Here is a 16475-nt window from a genome sequence, read left to right as displayed (position 1 = left end):
GCCCGTGTACCGTGTGATGTCAGTGCACATTAGACAACCCCAGGTGGTTGATATTATCTGGAGCCCTCCACTGCAGTGTCTCTCATAGCCCGAGTTGCTTTGGGATGTTAAGCCCCATAAACCAACCAAGCTAGGGTTGCAATAGTGTGTAGTTGAATAGTGATCTGCAGTGAAACATTCCAATGAAACTCTTGTTTTTTTGTTACTCTGTGTGCACAGAGTATGTTGCACACCTAAATGATCTGTCCTTTTATTAGTGCTTTTGCTGTACTTAGATTTAGGTGCGCGTTAAAGAACCCCAGGTGGTCGAAATTTCCGAAGACCTCTACTACGGCGTCTCTCATAATCATATATCGTGGTTTTGGGACATTAAACCCCAGATATTATTATTTATTATTATTATGATGCTTTTGCGCAGGACATGATGAATAGGGAGAAAAAAGACCAGCTTCCTGCTATGCAGCTGGGCTTCATTGACTCCATCTGTCTCCCATTATACAGGGTGAGTGACAAAACGTATTTAGCCATAAGGAAGATATCTGGCACAAGAAACCCCCCGACCGGTAATTTTTTTTCCAACCTATGATTTGGGGATGGTTTGTATGGCAGTAACAATGAATTACCAGACCTTGTTCACTGTGTGCACTTGGGAACTTATGTGAACTTTTGCACTTGGCTACAACAAATTCTTTACTAAAACACACAGGAATTGGAAAATTTCACCGCTCAGCTACCAAGAGGTGACCCGTGAGCTCTAATATATGATATTCCTACGTTGACACAAGCAGTGACATGTATGACCATGTGTAGCAGATTAATAAGATCAGCCAAATTAAAGGGAGAAGAAAAATGACTTATGTGCATTGCATCAGAATACAGATCCACTGAAATCACATTTGGCCTAGTAGCAGTAGTCATTTGTTTGCATTTGATTTTGGGACTGTGTGTGGCTGTGTCTGTGTGTGTGATAGCAATTTTAGAACAACCCTTTTGGTTGTATTATGACTCATGGTTATAGAAGCTGAAAGTGGGTTCTTTGTAGCATTTACTGCACCTGGAATATTCCAGTCAAGACCATAGCTTCTTCGCCTATCGCTTTTGATTACGCAAAATTATGCCCAAATTAGTACAATGATTTCCACAGACCTTAAGGTATGATCACATACCTTAAACATTGCATACAATTTGGGATTAATTTTTGGTACCAGAAAACAGCACCATATGCATTTAGGATGTGGGGGGTAGGTGTGGGAACCGCCTTACTCTATACACATTCTTAAACAATGGCATTTGTGATAAATTGCCTGTGAAAAGCAACACTTTTTCATAGGAACTGCAACACTTCCTATGACTGCTGTTTCTGTGGTTGTCAATGTAAAACTGAAAGCAAAAAATACTTCGTGTCACTCACCAAATTCACATAAAAGTGAGAATGAGCTCACTTTTATTGCCCATTATAAAGAGGCCCTGTGACGCAACTTAAGCAGGTCATTTTCATTGCCTCTCCTGGTATACTGTGGAATGCCATGATATTGTGGCGGTAGTAGGAATGTCAAAATCAAAATACTTATAATTTTATTTGGGCGGAGAAAACCATCTTCTGCTTCGACTACAGCGACACACTGTGGTGGTTTTTGGCATCGAAATTGATGTTTAGTCATGTGACAGTGACACCAGTGGCTGTGCATTCTGATTGGCTTATACTTTATCAGATATAAAAGGATTTCTGGTTTTAAATATCATAATTTGAAAACAAGTGTAGCATGACACCAGAAGCGCTGTGCGACAGTTTTCAAAGGCCACCATGAGGCAAGATTTCCTGTATACTATCTCGTAAATGTAACCAAATGAGTCGCCTACCTGTGCTGGGTATACATTCGCAATCGCATTAGTATTCTCTAATAAGTGCCAATAAAAACAAACACGAAATATTACGAAACGAGTGCATGTTTATTTGAGGAAGAGTGTGATCTTTGCCTGATGGGTGCAGCTCAAGTGCTGAAAGACAAACTCTTCAGAGTGGGCATCCTTCTTACGCACTTCGAAGCATCGACGTTAGATACCGATTCTTCGCGTTGGTTCGCGCGCACTGTCTCAACGTCGTCTTCGCTGTCATCATCCTTGTCACCGTTTCCTTATCACGACAAATGGTACGGATCTTATCGGTCGTCAGTTCAGCCGATGTGCACACTTCGTCGTCGCACTGTGCCTAGCGTTCAAACGTTAGTGGAGCATGCATGGGTAATCTTCGGTGACTTCATCCCATAGGTCACTCGCGTCGCATTTTTCACTGTTGCCGCATTCTTTTCATGCTGCTTCTGGAGCTCATTGTGAACGTACAACCACCAAGCTAAAGACAAGAAAAGAACCCTGTAACCAGGGTTGCCAATGGTGGCTACTTTTCGCCAAATTGGCGAATTTGAGGGGCCCGTGGCGACCTAAAATTATGAATGGCGACATGGCGAATTTTTGGCGATTTTCGGCTTAGATCTCCACTGAGTCATGCATCCTAAGCTCAGTGTCTTCCCAACGAATGAGCGGCAACATTCTCTGTATTTTTCTTGGTTTTAGACCCAAGAGCAGAATGTGCACATTACGCGTCATTTCGTATGTCTGTCCTGTAACTCGTGCGTATCTCCTCAATTCATCTAGAGGCAGGAGATACGGCAACGTCCCCCAGAGACATTCTAGCAAAATGTAAACCGCGAGGGGGTAGTGTTTGACTATAAATTAATAGCTTTCCGCGCTTTAAGCTTCTCTAAAGTTTCGCTTCTGAAGGGGCTGAAGGTTCCAACCATTTGTTTCGTCAAAGCTCCAAATGTTCTGAATAGCTCGGCGACTTATTCACTGTTGCAGTACCCCCTAATTCAGCTCGTAAAGACTGTTTTGGAATAGCGAAGAGAGGCGGATACGCGGCTATTTGTGCAATAAAAAAATATTTATTGAGGCATTTTTCACTGTTCTCGGTGAGCGTGTGCAATGAAAACAATTGATAACATTTTACATTGCCTACCTGTTCATTAATAACGCACCGGATTGACGCGTGTAGATATAAGAGACTATAAGAAAGGGTCGGTGACGTCCTTTATCATATTAGTTCACACTGAAAAGGTGTAAGACTCGCTAATGATCGGTTCCTGTAAGAATTCTGTTGTCTTACCTTCAATAAACCTTTTAATCCTTTTAATTCATAATGTTCGCGTAAAGCTGGCTACAAACAACGCTTTCACGGTTTTCGCCCAATGTTTACCACACTACTACCTTTGAAACGAGCGGACAGGGATGGAAGGATATCGTGAGTGCTTCATTCATTCACCCTTGCGCCACCACGCACATCTTGCGGCTAGTCGGAGAAGCAGCACCATGCACTCCCATGGTAAAGCGGGCCATACGACTATCATTGAGAAACGTCAATATAATTTAAGGGTCTTGGATGGTACTGTATTCTACGGGGCTATACGTGAGAGGAAATTTTTATTACTAGGTATGACGCACATATCTTTGAATGGCGACTTTTTTGGCGAAATTTGTAAAAAAATGGCGACTTTTGGCGACTTTTTGCTCGTCGTTTGGCGACATTTACTCGAAAGTCAGTGGCAACCCTGCCTGTAACAAGCATGCAGACAGAGCTGCCCGACGAAACAAAGACAACTGGGCTAAGCCTGACGCGGAAAACAAGTACTATGTACAGGCGATGGTGATGGCGCTAGGGCTGTCGCACATTTAAATAGGGCAGGCGCGTAGAGAAATACACGAGCGTTCTGATGATGATGATAGAAAACGTGCACTCAGCTGGTGGCACCGTGGTGCGGGAGCGAACGAAAGCACCTGGCGTGCTTCGTGCAGCACCTGACCCATGAGCGGAGCCGTGTCAGGTTGTTAGCGGTGCTTCGTAATGTCACATATAAATTGGCTTGTCGTGAACTGTGCCAATAACTATAAGAACTACACACCTGGAACAGAGTTTTTCAGTTTTCCACCGTCACCATGCTTCAAGTACAGGCGGGAACGCTGCATTAGTGTATGCCGTGTAAAGCAATTGCAAGTGATCCTGCGAGCGCGTTTATGACGTGCATGTGGCTAGTTCGCGTGAATTTACGCTCCACACAAGTTAACTGATATTTTTACACTGCTGACGGAACTGAGTGGCAGCCGGCAATGTGATCTCGAGTCTGCAGTCTACATTTCGTTGGCGGAAAGCTATCGGCAGATCCAGCAATTTTCCTTCATATGCTGCTGCTGTTTTTCCACCATGCCACAGTTAGTCTAGCGGCGCAGTTTGCAGACTGCGCAGTTCATAAGCAGGAACAGTTAGGAAGAAGCCCCTCATGCCTGGCAAAGTGCTTCGCGGACTGCGAGAATTTAAAAATTTGTTCCCTTTGTACTGCCATTGGCCTTAACATCACTGTGTGTGCAAGCAAAGCCGCGCCACGCCGTTCTATTGCGCTACGTGACAGCTAATCACGTGCAAAGCTAATCACGTGCAAAGCTAGCACATGAAAAAGTTACTCAATGACTCATGCAGCCCGAGCAATGTTTACAAATGAAGCTAAACTACAGCACGGAAAACTTCGCGGAACTGCCACGCATTACTAAATGCAACACGTGCAGTTCAGCGATCGTACGTTTTACTTGCGCCCATCACAAGGGGTTGTGTAACACACGTCAGACACAAATATCATTGTTTACTCAACAATAAGTTGGCAAAATGACAAGAAAGAATGCATAGAAACATTGATGGTGACTGCCTATGCTTCAAGGCTTACGCTGGCCGGCCGCACGAATCGCCCTTTCAAAACACTCTGTTGCACGTCCGTGCTTTTTGTCACCTCAAAAACATCATTGATTCCGTATAATTTGTTCTTTCTCTTCGTCTGAGGCCCTAAAAGAATCCTGCACTGCCAATTTTCTGAAAGCCTAGCCATTAGGGGTGTGCGAATATCAAATTTTTCGAATACGAATCGAATACGAATATCCACCTTCGAATATCGAATATCAAAGGAAAAATACCTCCACAGTAACAATATTTTATTTAACATGTAGCTATTTGAAGAAAAAACATTAACAGCCTGACTGGCAACACAACATACACTGCTATCTCCAGAACACAATGTCCAGGCTAGCACAATGCACATCACAACACAATCAAATATCACGGCACAATGAAAGTAATGACTAGATGTTATCATGAAGAAATATGAGTTGCTCCACATGATCAGGCAGCAGGCGCTCCCTTCTAACGGAAGCAACATGGGGCAAAGCTTTGCCAGACTGGGGTATCTGAAGGTGTCTACAGTCCGCCACCAGTCACACGGGTCACTGTCTTTCTTCAGAAGTGGTCCCGCATAGTGAACGAGTGGTGGTGCGGCACGTTACGACCGCATAATACAGTCGATCCCGGATATATAGAACTCGAAGGGGACCGCGAAATAGTTCGATATATCGATAATTCGAAATACGAAATATGCGTATTTAAGGCTTTAATTAAAGCACTTCAGGACTCGACACAGTATTCTGAAATCGTAAAAAGCGCGAACATGACGATTCGCTCACATATGCTAAAGAACAAGGCGAGAACTTCTTTTGCAAGTTAGCGCACTTTATTTCGCATGAAAAAAGTCCGTCAGCTTGTCTTGCTTCTTGCGCGCCGTGAATTCATCAAGTCATCCTCAATATCATTGAAGCTTTCCAAATAAGTAAATTCAGCACCTTCCGCCACAACAGCGGTGATCGACGCTGAACGCTGATGCGAGCTCTGTAGCGCGGTAAAGGGTAAGCGGTGGCAGCGGCGGCTGGCATCTTCAAACCGCACGGGTCCATTTCCGCAGCACCGACAACGTCACCTCTGATCTCGGCATCGATGCAGTCAGAAACAGCTACGTCGTTATCTGCACCGATGAAGTCACTCGCTGTGCTCCAGTCCGATACGGCGCCCGGAAACGTCACCGACGCACCGTATCGCGCCTAAAAATACGTAGTCGGCGAAGGCCATGTGCGGGCCCGCATGACGCGCCCAAAGTCGTCACCTGGCACCAAGGCCATACGTAAGGAAACAGTGCACGACGGTGCTTTACTTGACGTCGCACTTATTTCCAAGAACACCGGTCGCAAGCATCATGGGCGACGTTGCCATTATCGCTAGCTCTCGCCTTCTCAGACGGCATAAAAAAGACAGCCGCGTCCTTCGGTGTTTCGATTTCGGTTTGGTGATTTCAAAAGAGTTATCTTGCTTTTGCCGCAATTTTTTCTTTTCGTAAATTTGTGTTGAAGCTACGTCAAGGAGGTCCCTTTTGAATGAAACGAAAAATTTAGGTCAAGAGGTGCCAGGCCGTCTGCCCCGTTCTGCCGAAGGCATTCTGCGAAGTGTACAGATTTCCGCTGCACGAATAAACCCATTTCTCCACCGTCGACGCTGCGCGCATGTTGGCGATACCGATGGCACTTGTGGCTGACTTGAAAACACCAGCTCGGAATTCTAAGGCACTCGCCCGGTTTGACTGCACCCACTTCATGTACACTTAAAATCAGAAACGTCGTGTGCGAAAAAAATTTTCGCGCTACAACTGCACCATGTATTCATGATGCGACCTTTCAAATTGCATTTAACAGCATGCACGAAAAACAGACAATCGTCACGAACTAAGTGAACACTTACACTGAAAAATCCCAGGCGTCTTCTTATGCGATTTGTGCGTAAGCGACGCACGAACGCCATGGCCTCGGTTGCGCATGACCGTCCCCAAGACAACTGCGACGGCGAACGGGCCACTCCGTCGTCTGCTTCCGAGTTTTTCCTTTGCAATATGGGGCGACCGCACTTACGGGGGCGCCACCTCCATCCAGAAGAAATAGTATATAACCTCCTTGGCGCGAACAGACAAGGAAGGGAATGCAAACATTACAAGGTTGCCAAGTCACTTCGAATTCTCATTTTGGTGCCCTCGGCAATCAGCCTCTTTGAAAAACGCTAGCCCATGTGTTAAAACCTGCGGACCGCGCGTCAAATATACCGGTGAACTGACAAGCGCTGCGCAACGAACTAGAGCAACGCAATTTCGTCACCTGCGCGCGACGAGGGATTGGAACTTATAAGAACGCGGCCGAAAAATCATCTATAGTTGTTAGGAAAAATGCACTTTCTGGGCTTCGGCGCGGGGCAGCGTTCGATATAGCAGATGTTTCGCTGTGCGGGAGTTCGATATACGTGCACACCAGCCCCATACTTTTGCATGGGAAATTCAAGGGGATTTAGGGGATTTTTAGAATAACAGAGAGCTGAGCTAGTTGGTAAGTATTCATTGTAAAAAGGACAGGGCGTGCAAACACGGACACAAGAAGGAAGTCAGGACACCACAAACGCCGGCGATTGTGGTGTCCTGACTTCCTTCTTGTGTCCGTGTTTGCACGCCCTGCCTTTTCAAGGGGATTTCTCAACTGTTCGATATAGCCAATAATTCGATATATCCGAGTTCGATATATCCGGGATCGACTGTATTGAAAATATACGGTTACATGATCGCCAACAGCGCTGCACGTCGGAGATGCACCAGCAATAAATCATACGCATTGGGGCGCTCGTCACAGGCAGATATCGTGCCTCCGTGTACTTACGATGTTTATCCTCTCGGCAACATTTTTAGCTATACGAACTCAGCAGAAATGTGGAAGACGAGTTATTTTATGCATGATAATCGAATCGCATATTCGAAGTTATCGAATATTCGAAACTTTTTGAATACACGATTTTTGAATCGAATACGAATATTCCAAATCTAATATTCGACGAATATTCGAAACTTTCGAATATTCGCACACCCCTACTAGCCATATTTTATCAAATTTGTTGCCTTCGCGTGAACGCACTTGCATGCAACGCAGGCGTAGCAGACGGAGAGATGACAGTTTGTGGCACACCAGTTGAAAATGAAGTGGCCACAAGTGGCCACTCATGGCGCTGACGGCGCATTGGTGGAGTGGACTCTTGCGCCACCTGTAGGTGCTGCACATTTCCCATAGTGGCACGTATAGAGCTAGGCATTGTTTCCACTGGCACGAGCGACTTTTTAAATTTGCTATTCGTTATTTTGAAGTGTTGTGGAGATACAAGGGTGATAAAATTCGATACATTATCCTGAAACATTCGTAGTAGTGAAATATTTTTACATTAAACTAATGGACATCTGGAGGGAGCTTTTCGAAATAGTCGTTAATCTGAAAAAATAGTTAAGCTGAGATCCGCTGTAACGAGATTTGACTGTATTATCCTGCAGCTGTGTAAGTTTGTAAAGCCTATTCTATGCTTCACTATAGCAAGAATGCTTGCTAGCTAGTCTCACACTTGTGACATATTGCTGTTGCCTTTTTTCTTCGTTTGACAGTCTTTCTCTGCACTGAATGACCGGCTCTATCCCTTGCTGGAAGGTGTCGAGCTCAACCGTATGGAGTGGAAACGGCTGGCTGATGCACATGCTGCTAGCGTCAATGGAGATCGTAGCGATAGTGATGATGCTGATGCCAGGAAAAAAACATAAGAAGCCACACTCAACCTGTGCAACTGTGTGGCATGTTCAGTAATCTGCCTTGTGTTGCTGCACCGTATGACCTTATGATCAGCAAACCCGGACAGCTTCACAAGCTCATATGTCCTACCAATGAGACCTCGAGGCCCTTCACATGCAACTTGGCTGCAGCATTGGTTCAGCTTGACTGGCTCAGGCCATGCATTGTTACTGTGCCAATCCAGAAATTCTGACATGCCACACACAACCAGCCTGGGCAAATCTTGCCATTCATACACACTCAATACATATATAAGACAAGACATTAAGGCTTGTCAATAAATGATAAGTCCATGCTTTAGTGCAGTGCCGTCATGTGACAAAATGACACTGTTAAACTTCATAAGAATGTGAATCTTCCCCGTTTTCAAGTCCTCATGTCCTGGTGTTCACCATTTGCTGTGGGGATTTGTAGTTGGAAAGAAAAGAAACACTGCATCAGTGCCCACAGTCACTGGACCTAGTAATGCAGAGAAATGATATATGTGCTTGTTGAGACATCTCATATGTTGTGACTATAGTGTCGCGTTTACAGTGCAATCACATAGTGGAGGTGCATTTATAACCATGTACATGTGATAAGGAACTTGCAGGTGCAGCTTTTGCTACCATCTCGTGAGAAATTCGAGCTCCATTTTTCCTAGCCAGCAGCAGTATATTGTATTACTTGTTTGACAACTGCTTATCTATGCAGTCATGTTGAATCCATGTCCCAGAGTGGCTTGGTCCGTAATAGGAAAGCGAGCTCACAGTCTTTGTTTTCATGGCATTTTTAAAGGTAGCTCTGCAGTAACCGCCTGTTTTAATGCACCATCATCTTCCACTCACAAGGAGCGGAAATAATGAGGCTTGTTGTAGACATGCTCACAAATGGACATATGTTACAAATATATGTCACTATGTAGCAAGGCTAGCAGCAAGACACTGCTGCATACATCTATGACCAATGTTGTAAACATTCAAGGCGTGACACTCAGTCTGCTCATTAGTGTCAGATCATTGTATCCTATCTGTAGTAAACGTCATATTTGTTAAACAGTTGCAGTCTGTGCCGGGCTACACGTTTAATGTGTGGTAGGGACTGTCTTTCAGTGCACCTCAACTGGGAAGGCTGGGCAATGTAAAGAACAGCTGCATACATGCTTTTACTCAGAAGTCTAGTCTCTGCTTTTTGTGAGCAGTAGCATCTTTGTATTAGCTGTATTTCGGCTCAGCTTGTTGGGAGCTCGGTTTAGCAGAAGCAAGAAATATGCAGTGTTGACAGCTCAAGAGGTGTTTATTAACGAGTCAAAACAGGTCCACCGAATGCAGGATGTAGTTGCCTGAGTGAGAGGTCACTTCGTCACTACAAAGGAAGAGTGAGGGGAGTTGAGCTGGTCAAGCCAGGAATGTAGGCTCTCGTAAGTGGTGCGAGCATGGTAGTTTCTGGGCAAAGCCGACGAATGGTTGCTACAAGCTAAAGTTGGCAGAAGAGTCGGACATAATACATGTAAGGAAAAGAATATAACACATGAACTGCAATATGGTCTGCAGGAAGCCATGATGTTATTAGTTATTTTGTCAAAATGTTCTGATGGAGTTTTCTAATTCTGCCTCAAAAGATGCACCATAATATGTACTCAAGTGATGTGCTCCACTTTCGAACTAGCACATCCTCTCAAAAACCACTGAGGCAAGCTGCCTGGTAACAAGTGGCAGCCAGGCCGTGTTTAAGTCTGGTTTAAGAAATCTAGCTTTGAGGTAACAGACCAACTGCTGTGAAAATTGTGTATATTGATGGTGAAAGATTAGTTATTTTTTCAGGATCACTTATATAAGTGAGCACAGAGCTCACTGCAGATTGTATCATTTTATATAAACATTAGACAGCTTGGGTGGTGGAACTGAAAGGCATGCAATCTCTGTAGAGTGGTCCACGTGAAGCTTGCTCTAAGGCTGTTGCTTTAGGAGCTGTGCACTTGAGTTGCAGTTGTGAAGGCGGCTTGCAGCTGTGATGGTTTTTCATTCTTTGCATACTTTACAGAGTTTTTCCAGTGTTCATGTGCTGCTTGTATTAGTTGTGTGGGCTGTGATAAGAAAGAATATTTTGAGGCAACTGAGCCTATTGGAACTGATTTTGATAGAATCAACCGTTACATTGCACATTGCATGTTGCAAAACATCACAAAAATGTGAACCATCTTTATTATCGCTCACTTTTCCTGGTTCTGCCAGAGAAGGTGCAAAAAGACTGATGGGTGTACATTTTCTCAGATTCAACATAGAAATGTAGTTGACCTGGTGTAGCATTTGTAGTGCTCCATTTCATTTTATATTCTTCAATTCTTATTTGCAACACAAAGTGTTCGATACCAGTTTTAACAGTGGTGTGGCAGCATCCAAGCCAATAACATACGTCCAATAGAATCCAAAGTAGAATTGATCACCTCAAAATCAAGTCCCTAGTTCACTCTGATTTGTCAGCACAGTACATCTACTTCCTCAATTTTTTGTGTGTTTGAACATCCTAAAACATTCTGTGAAGCATGCAAGTCTGCAGCTGCCATGAAGTCCTTTGCAATGCCAGACCTTCTAAGCAATTCCTCACTTCCTCAGACCCTACTTTTCTGGAATAGATGTAACATTGCAAACAGAGGCTCAAATGTGTCAATTATTTTTTTCTTTTTGTCATTTTATCCCTGAAATTTATCATTTACATCCAAACCTTAGGTGTACATGTCAAGTGCTGCATTGCGCAAAAAAAATGTTATATCCTTCATTGTGTCCTACATGTTACACAGGTGTGTTTTACGCAGTTTTTTAGCTTGGTACATGAGTCAGTACATAAGTAGCACAAGCTTTATTTGTAATGTGCAGCCTTTGTACCCTGTGTTTTTAAATATGAATGCAAGGTCCGTACACAACACTTGCAGACGGTAATCCTTGAACTCTTGGTGCCGGCCCAAGAAACAACTGACTCGCCCGAGCCGATGACTTCAATACTGTGTTTCTATCCGTTAGTATGCCTGTCACTTGTTACCTGTGAACTGACTTTATGATGGCACCTATATTATACAGGTATATGTATACTGTTTAGATGTCATGATGTCTTCTCTTTGTATTTCTAGTACGATACATTCTTATTTATTTCCTTTGCAGCGAGCTGCTTTTCTTGCTCTTTCAATGTTCAAAGACATGCTGCTTTGTACATGTGACTTTGTATGTATGCTGTGCACTGTAAAGTTTACTGTGTTTGTGCCTCATCTGTACATAGTCTTGTCATGTCTCACTGATTGATTGGCACTTCTCTACCTCATGTATGGAGCATTTTTACGCCCCGAGAGCCCTCTTGAATCGCAAGTTTCAAGAAATTTGTGACTGGCTTATCCAAGTGTGGCAGTGATTGTAGCTAAATTAATATAAAGCAAAGAACAAGCATGCAGTGCTGATAATCTTTGAGCATTCTAGTGCAGCTATTTATATTGAAACATTAAATTAATCATGTACTTTTTTTGGGGGGGTGAATTTCGCAGTGGAAAGAGAATGAATGACTACAAGCTCCTCATAGGATCTCACTGAGTTTATATATAGTATCAGAGTTTTTAAAGTTGAGTAATTATTTATTTATATTAGCTGACAATTGTATAATGTCAGGTTTGACATGGCATAATTGTGGCAGTTAATAGTACTGGCATGCTTGTAAACTAGTTGGAATTTCTTTCACAAAAGCATAATTTAGTAACTTCAAAGCAACCAACTTGAGTAAAGAAAGTGTTCAACTTAGTGTTACTGATCTTTCAAGGTACATTTTAATATGCCATTAATCTACCAAATGTATATTACTCCACACTGAATCTGAATATTGCACCTATTTTAACATACTCTATGGCGTATCACTGAGTAATCACTCATTACAAGTTTGCCACATGCATCTGCTTTCACTTTTTTTCAGCTGTATTGAATTTTTTTGTCTTGGTGTATGGAGATCATTTGCCATAGGAACCTTAGTGTACCACCACCTGCAAAAATGGACTGCATTGGGGCTGTTTCCTGTGTTCCTAATGTAATGTTGATTGTCATTAACTGCCCACGAGCACCTTCGGGGAGTTGCTTCTACTGCATTTGAAAGCAGAGGATTGGAAAAGATGCTTGACTTCGAGAATAAAACCAAGAACAAGTGAACGGGAGAGAAATGTCAGCACACAGTAACAGAGTTGGGGAGGAAAAAATGAAAGGTTTGATTTTCAAGTGCATTTTAGTGACAGCAGGGTCAGATGCCACGAAGCATATTGTCTACGGTGATTGGTACAAGGCTACTAAGTTTTTGAAAAAAATGCAAAAGAACTAATTGCAGGCAAGATAATTCTTCAATCAACCCACTACATTCATGATTTTATTTACTAGATGCAAGCAGTGAAAAGAGTACAGAGAGAGGTACCATTGTAATTGTAGTTTTGTTGAACTATAACGGAGGCTCACAAGAGTTGTACTTGTGGCGACCAGTAGCAAACACAATGGGCTCATCACAAAGGTAAAAAATAAAGTATTGAAAATAGTAAACTGTTTATTTCTTGATAAGAAATCTGATATATTAAGGTTGTTCAAAAGATCAGTAATTTCGTTTATGATATACCATCAAAACATGAACTTAAGACTGTCTGTTTGCCCTCATGCGCTGTTCATAGGCATAATTTTTCCTTTTTCTTTTATGTGTGTGTGTGTGCATGGGTTTATAAGAGTTTGTAAATTAAGAATGGAATGTGTACATACCAATGTACTTGCATGTGTGCAGGCACATCTTTCTTGCATGTAAGCAAGGGTGAATGCTTACCTGTTGTTATTGCCACAAATATTTTTACATTGTAGGTTTCTCTTAAGTTCTAAGCTGCACACCTTATTCATTATTAAACTTTTGTTGTTAAACTCTTGTGAAGCAGGCCTCTGTAGTGCTGTATCATGAAAATTATGCCTGAATGACTTCCATGTTCACAAAGTATGTTGCATGTCTCCCTGGTGTACATTCTAGTGCAATTCCTAACAAAGCTGTGACATTGCTGCATTGTCAAACAGGAAGACAGTGGTCAGTATGCTTAGTTAAACAGTAACTTAGAGTTGAAACAAACAAGGATCAAGCCTTAATCAGTGCGTGTGGCAACTACTGAAAATTTTGGTGTTCTTTATTCGGAAGATTTTATTCATGCAAATTTCACCTCTAATCTATTATTGAATTTACTGGTGCACATATGTTTGACCCTAACCTAACTGCCATTTAGAAGGATGCGAGACACCTACATACTTGTTGCCGATAATTGGGAACCTATACACACCATGTTCTTTTTTGTATAGCACTTGCATTTTGTAGCTTCCATGCTCTATTTGCCTTTTCCACCATGGTCCAAACACTTGGCCGTCTTCCGTAAAAAGTAAGCCCTTCAACGAAAAACTGTCGACCTTTACATGTCTGTTACAATGCACAGGCGATGCCACAGCAATGTTATTGTGACAATCTATACCGCTGAGAAATCTTTTCTTTTTTTTAATTCAGCTCATTTTTAAATTGCAGATGTAGGGCACTTATACCTGGCTTCCCAACAAAATGTGGCTCCAGATGCTAAATATTTTTTCACATCATTATTTTAACTGTCTTCTTATCAATCACCTTTCTTTTTTTTTTTTGCTCAGCCTATTGATGCACTTTTATCTTGTGTCACATGTACATATTATAAATACTTGATGCCCACCTTGGACAGGCTCATCCTGCCTTCACTGCACTAACAAAAGGGAGCACTTTTTTTGCCCTAGGTATTTGCACTTAATGGTTTTAATTTTCATGTTTACACGTCCTGTAGATGTCCTGTGCACCAGCTCGGCATTGTGTACAGCAAATGGTATGCTGCACAAAATGTTTTCAAACTGATAGTTATATTTGCTGCCTATCTGCAAAAAATACAAGTTCCGAGAGCATGAAAGTAGTTCTTAAATGTGTAATGTGTTAGCTTACCTGTGCAAGACCCACATTGTACAGCAGTTGCCCACAGCAATAGTAGCATTCTGGTGTGAGCACATCACCACCTGTATTTGCACATTGCCACAACACAGAGTGTGAAAGACTTACATTCATGTGACACTTGCCCCTCATCCCCCTAGTGATCCTGTTGTATGTGTTATAAATTATCCATGTTCAGCAACATTTCTACTGTTACCAACGTGTATTTATTGCTGTTTAATCTATAAATATACTGTCCTTCCTTCCTGTGTCTCACTTGTATGTGCCTTTTCATTCGTGTGTCTTTTAATTAGAAAAATTTTTAAAATGTATTAGATTGGAAGACAAGATTGTGCTTTATTTTTTGCTCTGGCTGCAGGAAATCACTCCATTGAGTGACAACAGCACATTTTAACTTTATTTACTCATACTGTAGTTTGTTATTCCATTCGAATGACTGGGGAATTATTGGATCCCACTCCCCCACAAACCTTTTTGTGTTATTTTCTTTCTAAAAAGTTAATCTGGAAATTCTGGAGATATCCCTCATTTTTAAGTTGCTGCCTTGGAGGTAATGTTTTTTAAGGACAAGAAAACAGGTGATAGTTCAGAGGAGTGACACGCTGGTGAATGGTCAGATGTGAAAGATGTAAATTTTCCTGGGTGGCTAAAACAGTACGTTGTGTACACGCTGCGCGAGAGTGTGTTTGATCATGTTTGAAAAATTACAGCGATGCGTAAATTTGGACATTATTTACTCCTACTGACTAGTCGATCCTTGCTTCCCACAGCTGAGTTGCTTACAATGCCGCCTATCTTAATTCTTACTAATTGTCATGCCGGGACGCCCTCAGCAAGCCTCTTGCAAGCTAATTTTTCAATGGCCCCCGCCAAGGGCGTCCGCAGAACTTTTTGCAGGGGGCTCATTCGCGAGTCGGGAGTGGGGGCATACAGGCAGCGTTTCTTTCACTGCCGTGACATGACCGACATGACCGGCAAGATTAGTCACTGGCAATCCTGAAGGTCGTTTCACACGGATATGCGGGACCTGAGTTTGCTAATCAAGCAATATAGCGTATTGCTACTGCATAGAAAAATATTATCCGAAATTCAAGGAAGGGGGCGACATCTGCGCCCCACCCCCTCTTGCTTCCCCTGCTGGCAGTGCTGCGAACGGCGCCGACGGCGCTCCGGTGACTCAAATGGGGGATATCGGCTTTTGTCGGCTGCAAGGCTCTGGCTAGAACAGCAGCATTTTCGTTATAGTTCGCTCGCGTCGAACTACTCGCTAGTTCTGTAGATAGTAAAGTCCCTAGATTTTTCCCTGTTCTTTCTTAAGTACCGACAACCATTGAAGCGCCGGCGACGAATCTCATTGGCTAACGCTCGTTTTCGGTAGCCATGTTCTTCCTAACTCTTTTCCAGCAGCTGGTGAAAACGCGTCCCCCATTCACTAATGACAGGGGGTTGACGGGGGAGAAAGGCGCGTCGCGGTAGCATATTGTCCGCTGAAAGGTGCGTGGCTAATGTACTTAGACGCACATGGCTTTGTAAATCTTCCCAGTTAGGAAGAAAATGGCGTCGGACGCCAGCTGCGCGAGAGAGGGCCGTGAAAGGAGCGAAAAATCTAGGGACTTTAGTAGATGGCTGCCAGCATTCAAGATGGCATGATCGGTGGTGGCATGATCGCGGTCAAGATCATGCCACCGCGAGTTCGTAGCGTAATTACTCACTGGGCTAGATGGCGCTGAAATATCTTACAATGTATTTTACGTGAAAAGCACGAACGTCTCGCCAAGCGACTTAACGAGAGTCTACGCTGCTTGGAAGCGAAGCGCAATCAATTTTAGGTTAGGGATTCGCAAAAAGTTAGCGTTAATTATGCAAACAGACGAACGAAAATTCACATTCACTATAGTGATGCAGAAAACTATCGGAGTACTATCGATGGT

At 43.0% G+C, this 16475-nt stretch overlaps 1 protein-coding gene across 7 annotated transcripts in view; it reads left to right on the top strand.

Moving 5' to 3' along the window:
• LOC119397741 (dual 3',5'-cyclic-AMP and -GMP phosphodiesterase 11) overlaps positions 1-16475 on the top strand; it is a 532132-nt gene that overhangs the window by 490282 nt on the left and 25375 nt on the right. For 4 of the 7 annotated variants that reach the window (XM_049416417.1, XM_049416418.1, XM_049416419.1 and 1 more), the window contains exon 22: positions 419-502. In XM_049416417.1, the coding sequence (XP_049272374.1) occupies positions 419-502 (84 nt within the window). Of the gene's footprint in view, positions 1-418; positions 503-8378; positions 9257-16475 lie in introns of all 7 variants that reach the window. The other 3 variants (XR_007416391.1, XR_007416393.1, XR_007416392.1) reach the window with 2 other exon arrangements.

The sequence above is a fragment of the Rhipicephalus sanguineus genome, chromosome 1 (genome assembly GCF_013339695.2).
Source record: "Rhipicephalus sanguineus isolate Rsan-2018 chromosome 1, BIME_Rsan_1.4, whole genome shotgun sequence".
Lineage (NCBI taxonomy): Eukaryota > Metazoa > Arthropoda > Arachnida > Ixodida > Ixodidae > Rhipicephalus > Rhipicephalus sanguineus.
Note: the sequence above shows the minus strand (reverse complement) of the source record. Positions and strands in the feature narration are given on the sequence as shown.